Raw genomic sequence first — 14,946 nt, 5'->3', positions numbered from 1 at the left:
ACTGTTGGCGTCTTGGAGATAGTCGAGAATGTCTTACCTGGAAGGCTATATTAGAAATGGCTTCTTCTTTTGTTTTTTGAGTCAGGGTTTTTCTGTGTAAACTTGACTGTCCTGGAACTTACTCTGTAGACCAGGCTGGTTTGAATTCAGAGATCAGCCTACCTCTGCCTCCCCAGAGCTAGGATTAAAGACATGAGTCACCATCACCTAGCTAAACCAATTTTTAAAAAAGAATAAGTTAAGTCAGTCTAGGCAAGGTAGGTCATACCTATAATCCCTGCTTGTGGGGTATAGGCAGGAGGGTCAGGAAATTAAGGTCATCCCGAGCCATGGGGCAGCCTGTGCTAAAGGAGATCCTATCTCAAAACAAAACAATAAAAAAAACAAAAAAAAACAATTGCTTTCTATCAGTAAAAAACAAAAATAAATTAAGCCAGGTATATTAGGTATTTTTCTCATGGCTTTGACAAAATGTCTGACAAAAAGTGGTGCATGGTTTTTGTCCCAACTTCCAGGAGGCAGAGGCAGGCAGATCTCTGAGTTCAAGGCCAGAATGGTGTACAGGGTGAGTTTCAGGACAAGCAGACCTAGACACAGAAACCCTACTTAGAAAAACCCAAAACCTAACAGTAAAACAAAAACAACAACAAAACAAGCAAAACACTACCATCACCACCACCACCACCACCAACAACAACAACAACAAACTTAAGCTACTGAGGTGACTGGCCCAACAGAAAGATCATCCACTGTTCCTCCAAAGGGCCTGAATTCAATTCCCAGCCCATACGTCAGGTGGCTCCTGCTACACAACTCCAAGTGTATGCCCACTTCCGGCCTCTCCAGGAATTGCATTCAGATGCACACACATATGCACTCACGCACACAAATAAATCAATAAACAATGAAATTCCTTTTTAAAACTGTCAGGGAGGGTTGGTTTCAGTTCATGGCAGCAGGAGGGAGCGGGACACATTGTCTGAACTCAGGAGCCCATAGCTGAATGCTTGTGGGCAGCCCAAGACTCCCATCTGATGGACTGCTACCACACTTTTAGGGTGGTCTTCCCACCTACTTAACATAGTGTAGATAATCCTTTAAAGACTTTTCCAGAAGCCAACTTTAGATAATCTGTCTCAGGTTTGCCTGTAGGCTTTTCTCATGGTGTTTCTTGATCTGATCAAGTTGACGGTGTCAACCACCACACCAGGCTCCTGTCTGGCATACCAGCATTCAGGAAGCTGAGACAAAAAGGTTCACCAGAGAGCCATGATTTCAAAGCCAGTTTGGACTATATAGGGAGTCAGATCCTGTCTCAAACTGCCTCTCAAATCATCAACCAGTTAATCAGTCAGTCACAGTGGGCATAGTGGTATAGCCTCAGAATCCCAGCACTTGAGACTAAGCAAGAAAATGAATTTAAGGGCTAGCCTGGGCTATATAACAATAGCCAGTGTCAAGCAAATACACAGATATACATGCGCGCGCACGTGCACGCGCACACACATACACACACACACTGAGAGAGAGACAGAGACAGAGAGACAGAGACAGAGAGATCATGTACAAACCAAGTGGGTCTGACTATCTTTCACAAAAATTATATAATATGACCTTTGTTTTAGCTAATGAGCGTTCCACCATCTGTTCCACCACCCTAATTAGTGCCTAATACTTGGAAGACAGGATCAAAAGTGTACCTAATCACCCAGCACAGGTGAAGCCTGGACCAGTCTGTCAGAGAAGTGGCTGCTTCCAAGGCATGCTCCCTGGCTCACCACTGCCGTTTCTTTTTTCAGTTACTAGTGAGCACAATAGGTTATATTTAAACTTAGTGCCACTAAAATGAAATAAAATCGGGGCATCATGCTATAACTTGGTGGGATTGTGTGCTTTTGACTCATGGTTTGAGTCATAAATAAGCAGTGCAGCGTCTCTCTGCCAACGGTAGACCATTGATTCACCAGTGTTCTATATTAAAAACCCCGCACCCTTCCCCACCCACACATGGTTTTCAGCACGGGAAGAATGCACGCATCCCGCCAAACTTGCTCTGTTCTGACCATGGATTAATCATTCTGTGCAGAAGATTCTACTTGTGATCTTCCTCCTCTGTAGTAATTGTAAATATGGCCCTGCTTGGATGACGGTGGGATAAATAATTCTATACTTTCTTTTTTTTCCTGTAGGTGTCTGTTGCCCACTGGGGGTCAAATTATATAGGCTGGGCCCTAATGGCATTCGGATCTACTGGCAAGCCTCCAGGGGCTCTGCCAATTATAGCACCGACCTCTATGGCTCCAAGGGCATCTTTACATGTGCCCCACACACTGGTCTAAGTTTCTGTGACATCACCAACATCCCCTGTGGGGACGTATACACCGTGATGGTCTCACCCGTTGCTGAAACAGGACTGAAGCTTACTTTCTGCCCAAAAAAAATATATTCAGGTAAAGCAAGTCGGGACCCTTGATTTAAAAGCTACCTTGGAGATGAGCTTAGCTCAGAGTGTACAGCACTTGACGTAGTACTCACAAGACCCCAGCACCCAAAAGAAAATACAAGAGGAAAGTTAAAACTAACTCTTAAGCAAATAAGGTGGTTTGGTGGGTACTCCAGTTTGTTCTCTGTTACTCTGGTGATAAACACCATGATCAAAAGCAATTCAGGGGAAGAAGGGTCTGCTTGGCCTACAGGTCGGTCACAGTCAGAGCAGGATCTGGAACTGTGGAGGAGAGCTGATTACTCTAGCTCCCAGGCTCAGATTCAGTTACTTCTCTCATATGGCCCAGAAACGACCTGCCTAGGGAGTGTACTGCCCACAGTGGACTGGATCCTTCTACATCAATTATCAAAAGAGACAGTTTCTCACAGATATGGCCCCAGGCCAATCCGATGAAGAAAAGTCCTCAATTGAGGTTTCTCCTTCCCAGATGATTGAAACCCTGTCAAGTTGACCATAAAAACTAACCAGTATATCGAGTTTTAAAAGTGTTTGCCAGGCAAATTGATGACCTGAGTTCAGTCCCAGAACCCACATTAGTTAGGGTTTCTGTTGCTGTGATTTAACACCATGACCAAAAACAATATGTGAAGGGAAAGGGTTTATTTGCTTCCACTTCAATTACTGAGGGAAGTCAGAACAGGAGCTCAACTAGGGCAGAAACCATCGGGCAGCAGCTGACGCAGAGAGCACGGAGGAGTGCTACTCACTGGCTTGCTCTCCCAAGGTATGCTAAGCCTACTTTTTATAGAACCCAGCTCAGGGGCAGGCTCACCTACAATGGCCTGCACCCTCCTACATCAAACTCATCGAGAAAATGCCTTGCAAGCTTGCCTACCTCCCCATCTTATGGAGGTTTTCTTTTCTTCAGTTGAGTTTGCCTCCTCTCGAATGACACCAGCTTGTGTCAGGTTGACATAAATCTAACTGGCACATAGTGGCAGGGGAGAACTGACTCCTGCAAGTTGTTCTCCGACCTGCACATAAGTGCTTTGGTACACACCAGTGCACGCACACTCTCACATATTCAAAATTAGTACGTCTGGAAAACAAATTAAAGCAAGCCCTCAACTCAGACCTGTGAATTAATGTTCAGGACAATCCCACATCAGAGCTATGTGGGAACTGTCTACAAGCCAGAGCGCTGGCTTCTTTGGAATTGTGGTGTTTTGTAATTTGATTTGGACCTCTGCTCCTCTCACTGTCTTTTGTTCGACCTTCAGATACTATTTACGCAGTAAAGTGAATTAAAAGTGATTTGAAACAGATTTTTTTTTTTTCTGGAGACAGGGTTTCTCTACGTAGTCCTGGCTGTCCTGGAACTTGATCAGTAGACCAGGCTAGCCTCCAACTCAACTGCCTTTGCCTCCAGTGCTGGGATTAAAGGTGTGTTCCACTGCCCAGCTGGGACAGACTTTTAAACAGAGTCTAGAGATGACAGTAAACACCCTGTCATGTTGGACCTTAAAAAACTTGAACACACAATGGTCTACAAACCAAGTCCCAGGACAGCCAGGGCTCTGTTACACAGAGAAACCCTGTCTTGAAAAAAAAATAAATTAATTAAAAAAAAAAGTCTTGACCTTTTGTTTACACAGATTGCGAATGATGTCTAAGGAAAAGTTTGAGGATCAGAGAAAAAGGAATTTATGAATCATAAATTAAGTCTGGAAATATGAGTGGGTAGACAGATTGTGATCAAAACCCAGGGCTGTCAGCCCAGGCATCTCACCAGAGCTGGCAGGAGACATTAGCAATTCTCTTGTTCTGTGTTCCAGCACGCTCTGCTACTTTGCCCAGGGCACAGTCATATATTTTTCATGTGCTTCTAAGAGAAAGAAGAGAAAAGCAACAGCAAAGCCCTAGGGTTTTGCAGGTGAACAGGAAGTGGAAAAATTACTCACGAGCCTTCACTGATGAGTAGTCCACACCTTCTAATTAAATGGAGGTGACAAGAAGTTTAAGATGGCTCTATGGGGCATGGCCAGCTCCTCCTAGCAGGGTGACCCTGCTGTCCTTATATGTCATGCTTTGTTTCTTTGGGGGTGGTATTTTTCCCCACAAAGTAGGCCATAGTATGGCATTGTGAGGAGAGAGACAAGCTTCTGGACAAGCTTGCCACTCAGTAACAACATGTTTCCCTCACTGGATTATTTCACACCTTAACAACTGTCTTCACAACTCTATCTGACTGAACCTCAAAACAACCCTAAGATGTAGACTCAGCAGGCACGAACTGTCTCCGATTTATAAATGAGGAAACTGAGGCTCAACGGCTCCATCATCTCTATCTACAACAATTGTCTTCAAGTCACTAAATTATATATGGGCCCAATTATACATGATCACAAAATGGTCACTGGGGGATCCTTCCCAAAAGTAAACATGGAGGACCTAGTTTGCCCTACTGTTTGTATACCCCAAAATGGTTCAGGCCAGGTCAGCCTTTCCATTCTTCCCACCCCATTACATTTGGAATATTTTTTTTTTTTTGGTTCTTTTTTTCGGAGCTGGGGACCGAACCCAGGGCCTTGTGCTTCCTAGGCAAGCACTCTACCACTGAGCTAAATCCCCAACCCCGGAATATTTTTTAATACAAATTGTCCAAGTGTAGTTGTTGTTAGGACAAGAAGAAACCTAGTCCATTGTTCAGAGAAGGGTTCGGGTAGAGCTGGATTTGCATGTAAGTCTGAGGTTTCTCAGTGCCTTGTTGGGAGAGGGGTGTGTGTGCATAGCCTATGCGAGCATGAGAGCTAGGCTGCCAAGCACATCATTAGAAAAGGGTTCTATGTGTCCAGCCCAAACCTAGAGGGGTCCCAAGTTATCAAAACCATTCACTATGCTTGCCTAACTCAACATTGCCTTCTCTTGTTTGAGTTTTTTTCTTCTTTATCTTTGGTGTACTTTCCATTTATTGATTTTTAGCACTTCTGGAGACTGGATTCAGAGAATTGTACATGCTTGACAAGCACCATACTTCTGAGCTGACAAGCCCCAGGCCTGCCCCTAGCCTTCTCTTAAAACTTTCTTTTGAACCAGTGGCTTGCTAAGTTGCCCTTCCTGGCCTCAGGTGCCCAAGTAGCTCAGGTTACAAGTGTGCACTGCTGTGCCCAGCACATTTATTCTTTTTTAATGTATATTTTATAATGTATATTTTCCATACAGGGTTGGGAAGATTGCTCAGTGGGTAAAGTACCTGCCACACGATGTTAAAGACATAAGCTTGGATCCCCAGGACACAAGTGAAAAGTCAGGCAGGGTAGCACACACTGGTAGTCCCAGTGCTTGGTGTTGCAGGGGAGGTGTTAAGCAGAAGCTTATTAGCCAACTGTCTTAGTTAGAGTTTACTGCTGTGAACAGACACCGTGACCAAGGCAACTCTTATAAAGGACAACATTTCATTGGGGCTGGCTTACAGTTTCAGAGGGTCAGTCCATTATCATCATGGCAGGAAGCATAGCAGTGTGCAGGCAGACATGGTGCTAGAGTAGCTGAGAGTTCTCCATTTTGATCCAAAGGCAGCAAGAGACTGTGTCTTCTACACTGAGCATAGCTTGAGCATAGGTGACCTCAAAGACTGCTGCTACAGTGACTCACTTCCTTCAACAAGGCCACACCTAGTCCAACATTACCCCTAATAGTGCCCCTTCCTATGGGCCAAGCATTCAAACACAGGAGTCTGTGGAGGCCATGGCTATTCAAACTAGCCAAATCTAAGGACTTTGGGTTCAGGAAGAGAGACACTATCTCAAAAACTATAGGTAGAGAGCAGTCAGAAAAAGACACCTGACATTCTTAGGTCTCCACTTACACACTTGTGCATGTGCACCTACATTAACAAGTACAACACACACACACACACACACACACACACACACACACACCATAAATACACAAATAAATATGTAAATACGTCAGTGAGTGCATTCTTAATGCTTATGTTTTGTTTTGTTTTGTTTTTTACAGTTACCTGTTCTGGAAGTACACTTGGGATGGGTGAGTCATTTTTCTCAGGGATAGAAAAATAGGAGAGAATTTGTGTGTCTGTGTTTTGCAGTTCCTTAATGAAATCATGATCAAAGCTAATGCTAATTCCTAAGAATGCCAAATGCTCCTTTGATGTAAGTGTCCTGCCCCCCTTCACATTGCACAAACCAAGATGACAAGATGAAATTCCTTTAGATATTGAAATCTTTTTAGTCTTCTAGAGTCCCAGAGAAAAATGCAAATTTTTTGGAGGGCAGCTGGTTATCCCCTCCCCCCACCCTCCGTACTTACTTTGGAAGATGTCTCCAGCCTGGCTGCACGCTATCATTCCTTGGAGACCTTCAGTTTTACTAGTGCTCTGGCCCCTGAAGATCTGGCATAATTGCTGTAAGTCGAAGGCTGGGCAGCAGGACTTTTTAAAGCTCCTCTGGTGGTTTTAAAGTGAAGGCTGAGAATTGCTGCGGTAAGCACGGCTTCTCCTTAGCCGGCGCAGATCCCCACCAGGCAAAGGCACATTTGGACTTGGCAGGGGCACAGGCTTTCCACGCTAATGAGGTGAGGTCTGAACAGGCTTTGAATAGCACGGCCTTAGAGAGAAGCGGCCCCTCCCCCTCTCTGAGTAAGCCATTTGCGAGCTTCCGTAGCACCGTGGAAATCACCTTATCTAGGAAGAATTTCTAGATTTCATCATTATCTTCTGTGAATACCTGCCTAATCAATCAGGATCCTGGCTGGCAAGGACCCTCTTGACCTCGTTAAAGGAGCCCTGGGGATTCTATTCGCTTAAGAGTTCCTTGATTCTTGGACTATAATCATAAATTTTTGTCAAACCCACGAGTTGACTTTTTTTTTCAGGACAGGGTTTCACCACATACCTCTGTCTAGCCTAGTACTCACTATGTAGACCAGGCTGGCCTGACATTCACAGAGCTCTGCCTGCTTTTCCCCAAGCCCCTCCCCAGCCCCCCAAGTCTGAAATTAAAAGTTTTTACATCACAATGCCTGCCTAAAATTACTTTTTTTAAAAAAACTATATTTCTCTGTGTAGCTCTGGCTCTCCGGGTACTCATTCTGTAGACCAGGCTGGCCTGGAACTCAGAGATCTTCCTGACTCTGTTTCCTGAGTGCTGAGATTAAAGGCATGTGCTACCATAGCACCTTGAGCTCGCTGATCTCGTCTGAAATGGTTTTGGATTTAAACCCTGCTCCTCTTATTTGCCGGTAGCTGAATTATTCAAATTCCCTAAGCCTAGTTTTCCTCATCTGAAAACTGAAGTAGTAGTCATAAAACATAACGGCATGAAATGAAATGTCTTGGACACAGTGAGAATTCAGAATCAATTTCATCTCATTACTCTCTATTATGTTCTAGGTATTAACATTTTAATGTGCACTTCTAATGCAATTATATTTTAACCTTAGCCCTCAGAATACTATGAACACATTAGTTTTAAAGTGTGGGCCCAACAATGCCGGTGTTATCTGGTAACCTTTGAGAAATGCTGCTTCTGGGGTTTTGGTCAAAGACCTAGTAACTGAGAAAACCTGGAGCCTAGTAACTTTGTGGTTTTGGTCTGTGTGGTTTTTTTTTTTTTAAAGATTTATTTATTTATTACATATAAGTACACTGTCACTGTCTTCTGACACACCAGAAGAGGGCATCAGATCTCATTACAGATGGTTGTGAGCCACCATGTGGTTGCTGGGATTTGAACTCAGGACCTCAGGAAGAGCAGTCAGTGCTCTTAACCACTGAGCCATCTCTCCAGCCCTGTTTCGTTTTGTTTTATCTTGTCTTGTCTTGTCTTGTCTTGTCTTGTCTTGTCTTGTCTTGTTTTGCCTTGTTTTGTTTTTCAAGACGGCGGCGGCGGGGGTGCGGGTGGGGTGTCTCTTAGTGTAGCCTTGGCTGTCCTGAAACTAGCAATTAACTCTGTAGTCCAGGCTGGCCTCAAATTCACAGCTTTCTGTCTGCCTCTACCTGCGGAGTGCTGAGATTAAAGGTTTTTACACTACAATGCCCGGGCTAGGATAGGGCTGGGAGATGGGGAGGGGCTGATTGTCTCTAAGGTTGTGCTATTCAAATTATATTCAGACATCATCTCATTAGCGCAGAGCTTCTGTCCCCTGCCAGGTGCGCCACCACCTGGCCAGCAGCTGTTTCGACAAGCAGCCTTGGGTTAGCGGATCAGGGCTCTAACTAGGGAGAGCTCCTTTGCTGCTGGAAACCTGATGCCTGGTGGGAAGAGAAGGTGACAGGTGTGAGTCTGCGTACCCTGTGTGGTACCCTTCTCCTTTGGAACCCAGCCAGCTTCAGTGTCACCTGCTCAGCCCGTGGAGCTTTAGGCACTCTCCTCCCCACAGCGTCCTTAGCACGGGAAGGTTTATGTTCACTTTGTGCAAACGCCTGGGTGAATGAAATAGAGGAGGTCTCTGTGGGGACAGCAAGTTGGCCTGAGGGTGAAAGGAATATTTCTCATCCAGTTAGTGCTGTGAGCTCAGGGAAACGTGGAGGATTCATTTCTTAAAGCATGGGTTTAGTCACACTGGTTAGTCAGAAACTTCTGGTCTCTTTGAACAGTTTGGTAGCTCACTCTCCTCCTTGCTGGCTGTGCTATAAAAACAACGTTCTGAATACCCACACTAACAAACTCAGCACTTAGGCCGTGTCTGAGCCTGTGATGCAGCCTCCGTGTCCCCTTTCTTGTCTCTTCAGTGATTTACAGAGGGAAGAGGAACGATACAGTAAGCCCCAGGTAAAAGCAGACACTCCACAAGGTGAGCAAAGAGAATTAATTCTGTCTGATTCCACAGCAAGATTTTGTCTTCCATATTAAAAATTCTCCTCACTTCTCTTCCAGAGTCCCTGCGCTGTTAGTGAGCAGCTATGGAAACTTGCTATTAGAACACAAAACACCCATAGGATAGGAAAAGCTCCTTTGTCCTTTAAAGGAGTAACTCAGACTCTGTTTTGAGGGGACAAGGTCAAGTGTGTCATCAGCTACAGAGACGTTCGAGATGAGCTATGAAGAGGACTCCACGGAGGAATGGTCCAGAGAGTCCACTGGACAGTCGCCAGACTGAGTCAGCACTGCCACAGCCTGAAGCATAAAGGCAATGCTTAGCAGAAATTTGTTCCAAGGCTTCATATCTAGACACACCATAGAAGGTCGCCTGTCCCAAACCCATGTAGCCCAGGCTTGTCTTGAAGTCTCAATCCCTCTGCCTCAGCCCTCCAAAGTGCTCAGGATACAGGCATCCACCATTCTGCCCCATCGCAGATTTTAATATGTCCTGATCATGAGTCTCTCAACAGCTTAGCATACAGCATGCTCTCCGCAGGACGGAAGTGCTCCCCCCACTGCAGTCAAGCCATCCTCCGGAGGACAGCATTCACCCCTACACAGGCCTTTGTTGGGGTTTTTAAGCTGGAGTCTAGAGCAGCTGCTGCTAGGGCCACGTCAGTAACAAACGCCTTCCACACAGGTTTCTGGGGAAGCCAAGCTCCCTGCAGACTTCACTGAGTCAGAGAGTGCCATGTGAACAGACATCTGCCAGAGCCTCTGGGAAGGCAGAGCTGTAGGTCTGTGGCTGGAAAGGCTGCCATCACGCTCTCTGAGTGAGCGAAGATGTCAGGGGGAGCAGCAGCCAAGGGCAAGGAGTCTCAGACTGCGGCAGGGTCTCTCTCTCTCTCTCTCTCTCTCTCTCTCTCTCTCCCTCCTTCCCTCCCTCCCCCCTCTCTTTCACACACACACACACACACACACACACACACACACACACACACACACACACACAGTCTTTCATTGACCTTATAGCCTGTTCTCTGCTCACATTGTAATGGCTTCTTTCCATGATTGGAGAGGGAAAATAGTGAAACATAACATAAATCTGTTGTACCTAGAACAAATGTTTGTCTATCTAATGCCAGAAAACTGATTTTTAAAATAGTATAAATAAGATTTTTAAAATAGTATAAATAAGGCATCCTCAAATGCATAGCTGTAGGGTGTGAAAGGATGGCTCAGTGGTTAAGAGAACAGGCTGTTCTTGCTGAAGACCAAGTTATAGTCCAAGCCCTCACATGGCAGCTTATCAACCTCTGTAACTGGTTCGGCGTAGTGGGTGGTGGTGATGGGCCATACCCTCTTCTGGCCTCCAAGAGCACCAGGCACAAATGGTGCACAGACACACATGCAGGAAAGTTAGACATGCAGCCAGCAAGGAAGAGAGAGCAAACTTCCTCTCGTGCATCTTCTCTCCAAGTATGAGGGCACATGCTGGTAATCTCAATACTCACGAGTCTGAGGCAGGAGGATCATGCATTCAAGGCCAGGTTGGCCCACATTCTGAAATGTCTCAACAAACAAATCAGGGATGCAAAACGTGTCACTGACAAAGAGGTTTTTATACTATCAAGTATCTATTTTTGAATTTTATTGTTTTTATTTTACATGGATGAATGTGTTGCCATATAGGTGCCGGGAACTGAGCCCGGGTCCTCTGCAAGAACAGCAAATGCTCTTAATCAGTGAGCCGTCTCTTCAGCCCATTGCCTTACAGTCTCACAGACGTACGCTTCGCATTCTGAATACTCACTCCCCAGCTCTCCACTACCTCTGCCCACCCCTCCATGCTCCACAACCTCTCTTGTGTTCCTGTACGTTTTATTTAGTGACGTAGCAAGATTTTCCAGGGCATCTGTGGGGTGTGATGGACCCAGCAGAGGATACACAACTAAAGATAGCATCCCTCCTCTTAGAGGATCTACGGATAGTCAGTGCTTCAGAGGTAAAGGGTGGGGTCCCATGAGCCCCTTGATAAGGAGATCTTTCCCAGGACAAACCAGTTCTAAAAGTGGAGTTAAATGCTTCATGAGCACAAATGAAAGAGGGCTGAGTTTTGCTCACTTAAAATGTTTTTGCCAGTGAAGATAGTGCACACCTTTAAGGCTAGTACTCAGGAGGCAAAGGTAGGTGGATGTCTGAGTTTAAGGCTAGCCTGGTCTACCTACGGAGCTCTAGGCCAACAAAAACTAGATAGTGAGACCCTGTCTTCAAAAAAACAAAAAATAATGTTTTTAAGTGGGTACAGAGATGTATGCCTTTAATCCCAGCCCTTAGGAGGCAGAGGCAGGTGGATCTCTATGAGTTTGAGGCCAGGCTGGACAAAATAGTGAGGGCCAGGACAGCCAGAGCTATGTAGAGAGATCTGTCTCAAAAACAAACAACCACCAATCTAGGCAGTGATGCCGCACATCTTTGATCCCAGCAGTCAGGAGGCAGAGGTGGGCAGATCTATGAGACCAAGGCCAGCCTAGTGTACAAAGAAAGTTCCAAGACAAACAGGACCACACAAAGAAACCTTGTCTCAAAAACAAATAAAACAAACAAAATAAACCAAAAAAATTTCATGTATTTTAACTAATTGTCGTCGATGGACAGCACAAGCTTCATTATGAAAAGTATACTTAGCTTATGTTTAGCCCCGCTATGCTCCCTTGTCCCACTCTACAGCTCTCCTTTGGTTTCTGAATAACACAGAGGGGACAGAAGTTTCTCACACAGATTCCCAGCTGTCATTGTGGACTTACATTAATTAAATAATGGAATCCAGCCTGTACATAGCAGGCAGGTTGTTGTTTATTTGTTTGTTTCTTCATGATCACCAAAGGATTCTGACCATGCAGAAGTTTGGAAAATTTTAATGGGCTCATCTTGGTGAGTTCTTTTCTTGAAGTTAGATTTCAGTGATGGAAGCTCAGATCGATGATGGAGGCCTGCGGCCTGTGAGGAAAGCCTTGCGAGCCCTGAAGTGCTCAGGGGACTTCTTCATTTTGCCGGGAAAACTTTGGTGGAAGAGACATGAAACCATATTCTGGGCTCACATGTGGGGCAGCACCCATGTGAAACTCTGTGCTACATCAGTTGACAGTATGGTACCTTCAGAATGGTACCTCAGAATAGGGTCTGTGGCTGACTGGAAGAAACAAGCGGCATAGACCAAATGGAAGGCCGGCATCTCTGTTCTCAAAGATCAGCGCAAGAAAATGGCCATATCCATTTAGTTATGTGTCAAAGGCTAGGGTACACTGGGCCAGAGTTCCATAAAAACCAATGTGATCCACACCGGGTGAGGACAAAATTAACATTTACTTACTCCATTTACTTAGTGTGTGGAATGCACAGACCGCACACTGCTAACAGCTTCTGCATTCTCATTTTGTAAGGGCCCATGGTTAGCCAAAGAATGACACCCTTGACTCAATTAGTATGTAAACACGAAGAGTGTTCTATTCTGCAGAAGCCAAGCATGCTGGGGTCTCCCATTACCAAGATAGAAAGACAACCAAGTGAGCTTGCAGGCCTGACTTAAAGCACATTAGGGCATTCTGGGTAGGTGACCTTTATCTTACTCCATCTCTAGGACACTCCATTACTGGGGTGTAGAGGCTGGAAACTGCTGCTGAGCCATTGTCCTTACCTCAGGCCTGGTGTTGGGGCAGCTCCAGCCAGCCCTATGCCAAGGGGAGAACCTAGTAATACAACAGAAATGGCCACCCTATTAACTCAATTGTTTGGAGGTGCTAGCTGGTTGACGATATCCTCCCCAGAGTAATTAGTCACTCTGGGTACAAGCTGAAAGATCTTCAGTCGTATTTACAATCAGGCCATAAATGCATGGAGTAAGCCCCAGGTACAAGCCCACCAAGTGTTCTCTGGGGACAGCATGTATCCTGTAACAGTAGGGGTTACAGTGCAGTTGCAGAGGTGGGAATAGGATGGGGGTACCTTATTTTCAATGCAGAGTCCCTGTCCGGTAAGAGGAGTTAAGAACCGGCAGTCTAATCAGTCTTCCTGCTAGACACTGTGACGTTGATGACAAGGTTGTTGTATCACCCCTTAGGGGTACCCAGATAGTAAGGGGCCAGTGGCTGGTGCAGCAAAGAAGCAGCAGCTAGCAAGCAGGATCAGGACACTGGAGTCACAGACTCGGCAGACTGACAGGGTGTAGGGTGACCTTCCATCATTCTTGTGACATCCCCTGGAAGTCTCCTCTGCTGGGACTTTAATTACTGGATTTTGTCTCCTGGCAGGCTGAACATGGGAGGTGTATCCACATCCTGATCCCATCCACCTTAACAGTCAAAGGTGTGGTCAGGATCACAGTGTCAGACCCTTTCCAGCAAGGTTCCAAAGCCTTGTGGTTATGCCGCTTAATCCAGACTTTGTCACCTGATTCAAAGCAATGAGGGTTAGGGCAAGGAGCAGACTTATAAACCTGGCAGGTGGCAGGACAGAGTTGCTTCTGGGCCCTATGGAGGGCTTCTAAGGATTTAAAAAACCTTATGTTGATCATATTCAGCTAAGATATCATCCTAAAGGTTAGGCAGCATGGTAGGGGCCTCCCATATAGGACCTCAAAGCAGGGGGAGACCTAAAGTAGAGGGGGGGTTCCTTGCCCTATATTAGGCATAAGGTAGGAGCCACTGCCTGTTTCACAGGTTAATTTGGTCAAGGTCTCCTTCAGGATCTGATGCATCCTCTCTACTTGCCCTGAACACTGGGGTCTGTATGCACAATGTGATTTCCAACTGGTCTCCAGAACCTGTGCTAGAGATTGAGTTACCTGAGAGATGAATGCTGGTTGGTCCATGGTCAGACCCAAGCAGGGTAGGCAAAACGTACCTGGGTATAATGTCTTCCAGAAGCCTCTCTGCCACTACATTGGTACTCTCCTTCTTTGTAGGGTAGGCTTCTGCCCATCCTGAAAAGACACCTATAAAAACCAGCAAATACTTACATCTATATGTTCCTGGTTTTATTTCTGTGTAGTCTATTTCCCAATTAGGCCCCGGCCATTGACCCCTGTTCTGGTTCCTGAAGTGGCTGTTGGATTGGGGCTTCGGGGGTTCACAGCCTGGCAGGTGGCACAGTCTGAGATTACCTGATCAACCAAGTGTCCTAAGTCAAATATTTGTACCTTGCCCCTCACAGCAGTTCCTTCAGTTTTCAGTAACTGGGTATGAAGCTTGATGAATCTGAGGGATGAGTGGCTTAGCAAACTCCTCAGGTGGGATGGTGCTGCCTTCCAAGGTCAGCGACCATGTTTCTTCTGTAAACTCCCTGGCATTTCACCTGATGTCATTTGTCTTTACCAGTATACTCAGGGATGGCTGGGAATACAGAGGGTGGCAAAGCTACCAGGATGTCGGCAGTGGAAGCTTGGGTGGCCTCCCTTTCAGCTTTATCAGATAGCCTGTTCCCTCGGGCTATTTCTGATATCCCTTTCTGATGCCCAGGGCAATGAATTATGGCCACTTTGAGAGGAATAAAGCAAGTATTCCTTCCTTACTTTTGATGTTTTTTTTTTTTTTCCTTCAGCAGTCAATATCATCCCATCTGCTGTCAGTGGAAATGTTGGCTATGGCTCCTTTTGCCAGTTTTAAAGCCTGGGTT

The 14,946-nt window shown here is 45.7% G+C and overlaps 1 protein-coding gene across 2 annotated transcripts in view; it reads left to right on the top strand.

The window, feature by feature from the left end:
- Positions 1-11,895, top strand: part of Fndc7 (fibronectin type III domain containing 7) — a 36,971-nt gene extending 25,076 nt beyond the window's left edge. The window contains exons 11-14 of one of the 2 annotated variants that reach the window (XM_087624779.1): positions 2,190-2,450; positions 6,470-6,499; positions 9,204-9,265; positions 9,349-11,895. In XM_087624779.1, coding sequence (XP_087480905.1) covers positions 2,190-2,450; positions 6,470-6,499; positions 9,204-9,247 — 335 coding nt within the window. In that variant the 3' untranslated portion in view covers positions 9,248-9,265; positions 9,349-11,895. 2 annotated transcript variants of the gene reach the window in all.
- The last annotated feature ends 3,051 nt before the right edge of the window (positions 11,896-14,946 follow it).

The sequence above is a fragment of the Rattus norvegicus genome, chromosome 2 (genome assembly GCF_021556685.1).
Source record: "Rattus norvegicus strain SHRSP/BbbUtx chromosome 2, alternate assembly SHRSP_T2T, whole genome shotgun sequence".
Lineage (NCBI taxonomy): Eukaryota > Metazoa > Chordata > Mammalia > Rodentia > Muridae > Rattus > Rattus norvegicus.
This window is presented reverse-complemented; position numbering and strand designations above follow the sequence as displayed.